Below are 7,576 nucleotides of genomic sequence, written 5' to 3' on the forward strand. Positions count from 1 at the left end.
GCAAATCACACCTCCTTGACTTTGGTTTATTTGCCAGCTATATAGTCACCTTATACCCAGACGTATGTGTTCATATGTATATATGTGCATGTGGATTTATCACTTCATCAGCACTCCAATTTCCCTGTAAAAAGCTTGAAGGAACTGATTTTATAAAGCCAGGTTCATATTATATGCCAGATTTATATCATACAGAGTTTTGTTTGTGAACTCCATGTATAGCCCCAGTTGCACGATAACAAGCTGTTATACACCAGGTGTTCTGAAGTAATGTGTTATCAAAATTTAGGACTCTGTCTCCAGTATTAGTGGAAATGAGGAGGAAATAGGAAAGGTCAGAAGCAAAACAATTAGCTCAGCCGAACAATTTATATTTTAATCAGCATGGGGTAGAAGAAAAAATTTACCTCGGTTCCTATGGAAAGCACAGCAAAGTCAGATATTTCTTTGACCCAAAAGGAAGACCTTTTTGTATGCTAGGCTCCCTCACTGGTCATTCAGTGGGTGAGGTTTTATGTCTAGGACAGTGCGGGGGATATTAGGAAGCCTAGTGAGGAAGAGAAATGTCTACTCAGGGAAAGACACAAATGGTCTTTTCCATTACTTATATGGTACCCTGCAGATCAAAAAGTGTTTCGCAGACCTAATGCACTGGAGTTTCCCACCAGCCCTGATTTTATAAATGAAGAAACAGAAGCCCAGGGGTTAGTTGTCACATAGCTATTTAGTCTCAGAGTCAGAGGAGATACCCAAGCATTCAGCACCACACTCCTCTCTGATTCCTTCCTAAGGGACCACTTTCTAGTAGGCAATTCAGGAAAGAGAAGGGGAGAGAGAGACGTGATAATTTATTTGAAGAGTAACCAGCTTATTACATAGGCTTCAGTAAGTGCTCCCCCCATTCACCCTTTTGTGAAATATATTAAAAATCGCTTACAGGCAGAACCACTTGTGTTACAGCACAATCGTTTCTACTTTTCCCCTTGGCTCTTTCCCTGGCCGGAAGCCACCATTGCCTCTAAAATAAGACCACAGGCAGACACTCAGAGACACTTGTGCCTACAACCAGGAAACTAGCAGAAGCTCTGCCACCGCCATCAGCAAAGATTCAACCTTGGGATATGTCAAAAATCTTCGCCGAATTCATATATTGACTTTTCCGGTGCACATCGCCTTACAAAGAAGTTGAGATTCCTTTCGCTCTGCTGAGAAAAGTGCATTTTCTTTCTCGGTGCAAAACACTGGCTGGCTCCGAGTCTGTAGGAGGACTGGTGGCAAAGTAGGCGCTTGGGGACCGAGCCTGTGATGGCTCTGTGGCGCCGACTTCTTCCCTCCGTTACATCCAGATACAAACGCAAGCTTATTCATTTATTTTAATTCTCCCTCTCTCGCTGGCAACCTGTGGACTTGGGATCCGACTGGTGCAGCAAAGGAGGGAGGCTGGGTAGGCGCGCGCTCCCGTGCCCGACCTGGTGGCGCCCCGTCGCAGTCTTCGGAGGCAAGCCCCCCATCCCTGCTGGTCTGGCGGGGTTTGCACGTTACCTGTGTCCGGGGGGCAGGAAACCGTGAATGCGCCCTTTCTGCCCCCCACGCCTCTCTGCCCCGCTTTAGTTCCCGTCCTTAATTTGACAAGCCGGTGACTATTGGCTGAAGTTCCCCCAGCGATTTGCATGAACGGAGAGGGAGTGTCTTCTGCCGCCCTCCCTCCAGGAGCGCTCTGACCGCAGCCTCCCTGGGAATGCGCGGCCGAGGGAATGCGCGCAGCTCCCGGGCCCCGGCAGTGAGCTGGCGCCCGGCGACCTGGCACCCGCGCCTGGATATGGGGCGTCTACACTGTCCCAGGAGCAGCACCGGCCACAGGAACCTGCCGGTAAGTCTCGGGGTCCAGGAGCTCCACGACCCCGACAAGTTGCAGGATTGTGAGCCGGTTTCCCACTCCTTGATGGGTTTTCAAACCTTGTACCTTAATCTAAACTTCACCGGAAGGATGGGGGGTAGGGACGGGGAGTTCAGGATAATGTCTCTTCATTTTTACAAGAGACGGGCAAGTCCTTGGGTCAGGAGAGGAAGTTTCTGAAGCAAGAAATGTAGTCAGATGAGGTGGAAGGGGCCGGGGGTGCCCTCAGCCCGCTTGAGATTCAGGGGTTAGGGATTGTTCCCTGCTACCAGAGTCTGGCTACGACTGTATACTGCAATTGACAAGTCGGTTTTGCATAACCATTTTCCGCGTTTACTTCACTTCCCCCCAAGGGAAGGGGATTAGGGAGGGCTTGATAGGGGGGTGGAGATCCAGATCTGTTCTATTTTATTTTAGATGCGTGCTAAAAAATGAAAATCACCCCTTCCCACCGAAAGAGGTTTTTTGTTTGTTTGTTTGTTTTTTGGAGGGGAAAGGGGTTAGTACGTTTTCTATATTATTATTGCTATCATTGTTTTTACTGTTTTCATAGTAAGGGATTAACACATTGCGCTTTCCAGGACCCTAATGGCAGAATCACTACAAAGAGAAATAAATCGCCTACCCCCAGCACTCTCTACTGCCAGCCCCCTCCCTACCCTCCCCGCAACCCACCCTGGAGGTTTCCCAGTCGCGAGGCGCAGGCTTTGAGTCGGAGTCCCCTCCGCTCCGGCGTGTTTCCAGGGATGCTTTGCGGTTTGGGATTCCGAATGTTAGCTGGCTGAGGGTGGTGATGGGGACGCGAGGTGGGTGGGGGTGGCGGGGGGAAGAGAAAGTGAACAGAAAAATTAAGTTTTGAGCACAGTGCTGCCCCGCAGATCTCTCCTTTGCAGCAGGCTTCTTTTTCCACCCGGTTCTGACTAGAGGCTTTGCTTCTGGGAATGAGGGTCGGGGTAGCACGGCTCCCCGGGGCGCAAATTTCTAACTCTGATCTCGGTATTTCCGCGCGTGGCGTGTGTAACGAGCCTTCTCCCCTCCCCCCGCTCCAGCATCTGTTTCTGTTTTTCCTCTTCGTGGGACCCTTCAACTGCCTCGCGAGTTACAGCCGGGCCACGGAGCTTCTGTACAGCCTGAACGAGGGGCTGCCCGCGGGGGTGCTCATCGGCAGCCTGGCCGAGGACCTGCGGCTGGTGCCCCGGGCCGCGGGGAGGCAAGACCAGCAGGCGCGGCCGCCCGAGCGCACCGGCGCTGAGTGGAGCCCCCCTCTCTCCTTCAGCCTGGCCTCCCGGGGACTGAGCGGCCAGTACGTGACCCTGGACAACCGCTCTGGGGAGCTGCACACTTCGGCCCAGGAGATCGACAGAGAGGCCCTGTGTCTGGAAGGGGGTGGAGGGGCTGCCTGGGGCGGCAGCATTTCCATCTCCTCTCCTTCCTCTGACTCTTGCCTTTTGCTTCTGGATGTGCTGGTCCTGCCTCAGGAATACTTTAGGTTTGTGAAGGTGAAAATCGCTATCAGAGACATCAATGACAATGCCCCACAGTTCCCTGTTTCCCAGATCTCGGTTTGGGTCCCGGAAAATGCACCTGTAAACACCCGATTGGCCATAGAGCATCCTGCTGTGGACCCAGATATAGGCACTAATGGGGTACAGACCTATCGCTTACTGGACTACCATGGTATGTTCACCCTGGACGTGGAGGAGAATGAGAATGGGGAACGCACCCCCTACCTAATTGTCATGGGTGCTTTGGACAGGGAAACTCAAGACCAGTATGTGAGCATCATCATAGCTGAGGATGGTGGGTCTCCACCACTATTGGGCAGCGCCACCCTCACCATTGGCATAAGCGACATTAATGACAATTGCCCTCTCTTCGCAGACTCACAAATCAATGTCACTGTGTATGGGAATGCTACAGTAGGCACCCCGATTGCAGCTGTCCAGGCTGTGGATAGAGACTTGGGCACCAATGCCCAGATCACCTATTCTTACAGCCAGAAAGTTCCACAAGCATCCAAGGATTTATTCCACCTGGATGAAAACACTGGAGTCATTAAACTTTTCAGTAAGATTGGGGGGAGTGTTCTACAAATGCACAAACTCACCATTCTTGCTAATGGACCAGGCTGTATTCCTGCTGTGATCACTGCTTTGGTATACATTATCAAAGTCGTTTTCAGACCACCTGAAATTGTCCCTCGTTATATAGCAAATGAGATAGATGGTATTGTTTATCTGAAAGAACTGGAACCTGTTAGCACTCCGATTGCGTTTTTCACCATAAGAGATCCAGAAGGTAAATACAAGGTTAACTGCTACCTGGATGGTGAAGGGCCGTTTAGATTATCACCCTACAAACCATACAGTAATGAATATTTGCTAGAGACTACAAAACCTATGGACTATGAGCTACAGCAGTTCTATGAAATAGCTGTGGTGGCCTGGAACTCTGAGGGATTTCATGTCAAAAGAGTCATTAAAGTGCAACTTTTAGATGACAATGACAATGCTCCCATTTTCCTTCAGCCCTTGATAGAACTAACCATTGAAGAAAATAATGCACCCAATGCCTTTTTGACTAAGCTGTATGCTACAGATGCTGACAGTGGAGAGAGAGGCCAAGTTTCATATTTTCTGGGACCTGATGCTCCATCATATTTTTCCTTAGACAGTGTCACAGGCATTCTGACAGTTTCGACTCAGCTGGACCGAGAAGAGAAAGAAAAGTACAGGTACACAGTCAGAGCTGTTGACTGTGGGAAGCCACCAAGAGAATCAGTAGCCACTGTGGCTCTCACAGTGTTGGATAAAAATGACAACAGCCCTAGGTTTATCAACAAGGACTTCAGCTTTTTTGTGCCGGAAAACTTTCCCGGATATGGTGAAATTGGAGTAATTAGTGTAACAGATGCCGATGCTGGGCGAAATGGATGGGTTGCCCTCTCGGTGGTGAACCAGAGTGATATTTTTGTCATAGACACAGGAAAAGGCATGTTGAGAGCTAAAGTCTCTTTGGACAGAGAGCAGCAAAGCTCCTACACTTTGTGGGTTGAAGCTGTTGATGGGGGTGAGCCTGCCCTCTCCTCTACTGCAAAAATCACAATTCTCCTTCTAGACATCAATGACAACCCTCCCCTTGTTTTATTTCCCCAGTCTAATATGTCTTATCTGTTGGTACTGCCTTCTACTCTCCCTGGCTCCCCGGTTACAGAGGTCTATGCTGTTGACAAAGACACAGGCATGAATGCTGTCATAGCTTACAGCATCATAGGCAGAAGAGGTCCTCGGCCTGAGTCTTTTAGGATTGACCCTAAAACTGGTAACATCACTTTGGAAGAGGCGTTGCTGCAGACAGATTATGGACTCCATCGCTTACTGGTGAAAGTGAGTGATCATGGTTATCCCGAGCCTCTTCATTCCACCGTCATGGTGAATCTATTTGTCAATGACACTGTCAGTAATGAGAGTTACATTGAAAGCCTTTTAAGAAAGGAACCAGAAATTAACATAGAGGAGAAAGAACCACAAGTTTCAATAGAACCGACTCACAGGAAGGTAGAATCTGTGTCCTGTATGCCCACCTTAGTAGCTCTGTCTGTAATCAGCTTGGGTTCAATCACACTCGTAACAGGGATGGGCATATACATCTGTTTAAGGAAAGGGAAAAAGCATCCCAGGGGAGATGAAAATTTGGAAGTACAGATTCCACTAAAAGGAAAACTTGACTTGCATATGAGAGAGAGAAAGCCGGTGGATATTTCTAATATTTGATATTTCAATGCGGAATAAAAAAGAGAGATGTTTTAACTGACTTTGGATAGTCTTCATCACCTAAACAAGAGTGTGTTGATGGCGGTTCCAATGAAGGACAACTAATTTATAACATGTACTATATTGTAAATAGCTGTTTACAGGTTTTTAAATTCAAATTCAGAGGTTATAAAATGTGTACAGCGTTTTTAAATGAAAATTAGTACTAACAGCTATAGAATTGTTATTAAAAAAAGAGAAAGCTTGAACATGATTTGCAGCTTTCATACACCAAGCAGATGATTGATAAAACCTGGGAGCAAGGTAAGAAAATGGTACATCATAATTTTTTGCTCTAAAAAGTCCTTTCACCACAAGAGGGCGTCAGCTGCTCCTTTGCAGGGAACTGAGATATTATATGCGACAGTTGTACATGCAATTAATGAAAGAGTATATTTTAAATATATTGTTTTTAACAGTAAACAAAGTATGAAATTAAAGTAAATTAAATTTCACCCTACTTAAATATATAAGAAAGAAAAGAAATGCACTTGTAAAACAATGTTTATTACCTCATAAATACATGTATACTTTGAAAGAGAAGGCATTAAAAAGAAGTGCAATTCCTTTTTAGCAAGGGTAAAAACATTGCCTTGTGTTACAAAGTCAACCTGCTGAAAAGTTTTTTCACTTTCTGTGAACTCAAATTGCTTTCTGTTTGCTTTACCACTGCACTTGCTATTATTACAGGGGAAAAATATATATATTCTTCCTTACAGAAAATGTAACTAGAAATTGTGTCCAAGAAAAACAGCCAGAAGCAAAGAAATGTTTCTATCCTTAGTTGTTTCATAGGTGTTGATGGCATTTTAGTGCTTGCACAACTTGTCAGTAGTACTTTATACTTGGGTTATATATTAGATTTTTTATATGTTTAAAGTCATCCCTTATATAAGAAAATAGAAATCACATTAAAACAATTATTCTAGAAGCTTGTGTACACTATTGGTTGTTTTTAGTTGGGCATTTTATATGAAAGTTATACTGTACTTATCTTTTTGCTGTTGTTTAGGTTTATTGGCTACCGTTTCTGGCTTCCTTTCTTTGGCTTTGGATTAAGTCCAAGAGTTTATTTGTAAGCCCAGCAGCAGATTTCTTTGATAATATAGCTTTTGCTGAATCTTTTGCAATGAAGAAAGCTGGTTCATCAGTGATTTATCACTTTCACTTCGTTGTGTGAACTGGAAATTTTATTTTATATGAGAGCTATTGCAAAATTATCTGTATAAAAAAGGAATGTGTTAGCTTAAACTGGATCATTTTACTTTTTGGCATCATGCATCTGTACTGTACCAAAAGTGTTTATATGTCTACAAATTAAAGTTATATATTTTCATAATTTCTTTCTCATTTTTACCATTTTATATTTGCACATAGGCTTGTTCTTTCACTCAAGTGCCTGCTATTGTCATTTATTTGTTTTTTAGGGTTAAATGTGGGCAAGCCATAGTTGTCTTCTATGCTAAAGTTTATATTAAACTAATTCATTACTCAATTAAATATTGGCTAAATTGTTAAGTATGTGTGTAGTTTTAAACATAAATATGCAGTAGAAATAGAGGATGCCTATATGGTTAAAATAAGTTCAAATGAAAATTTGCACCCATGCATGTGCACATGCATATTAATTTATTATAGATTTAATATCAATTATAAACTTTCATTTTACCACATACTTATAGTAAATCCTCTGTTAGCTGTGTTTCAATATCTTGCAATAATTTTTTAAATAAAAATATACTGAAAAAAAGAAAAAGTTGAATACAAACACCCGAGACATTTTCGGTCTGTATCAACTAATTTTTCTTGTTTTCCTTAATTTGAGAATTTGAATAAATAAAATAATAAGCATATGAAACAGCAGTTT

At 44.2% G+C, this 7,576-nt stretch overlaps 1 protein-coding gene across 1 annotated transcript; it reads left to right on the plus strand.

Moving 5' to 3' along the window:
• The first annotated feature begins 1,039 nt into the window (after positions 1-1,039).
• PCDH20 (protocadherin 20) lies at positions 1,040-7,048 on the plus strand. The gene is made up of 2 exons (XM_012749799.2): positions 1,040-1,870; positions 2,947-7,048. Exons 1-2 carry the CDS (start codon positions 1,739-1,741, stop codon positions 5,668-5,670), a joined length of 2,856 nt encoding a protein of 951 aa, XP_012605253.1. The 5' UTR covers positions 1,040-1,738; the 3' UTR covers positions 5,671-7,048.
• Positions 7,049-7,576: the final 528 nt, after the last annotated feature.

The sequence above is a fragment of the Microcebus murinus genome, chromosome 13, assembly GCF_040939455.1.
Source record: "Microcebus murinus isolate Inina chromosome 13, M.murinus_Inina_mat1.0, whole genome shotgun sequence".
In the NCBI taxonomy this organism is placed as follows: Eukaryota; Metazoa; Chordata; class Mammalia; order Primates; family Cheirogaleidae; genus Microcebus; species Microcebus murinus.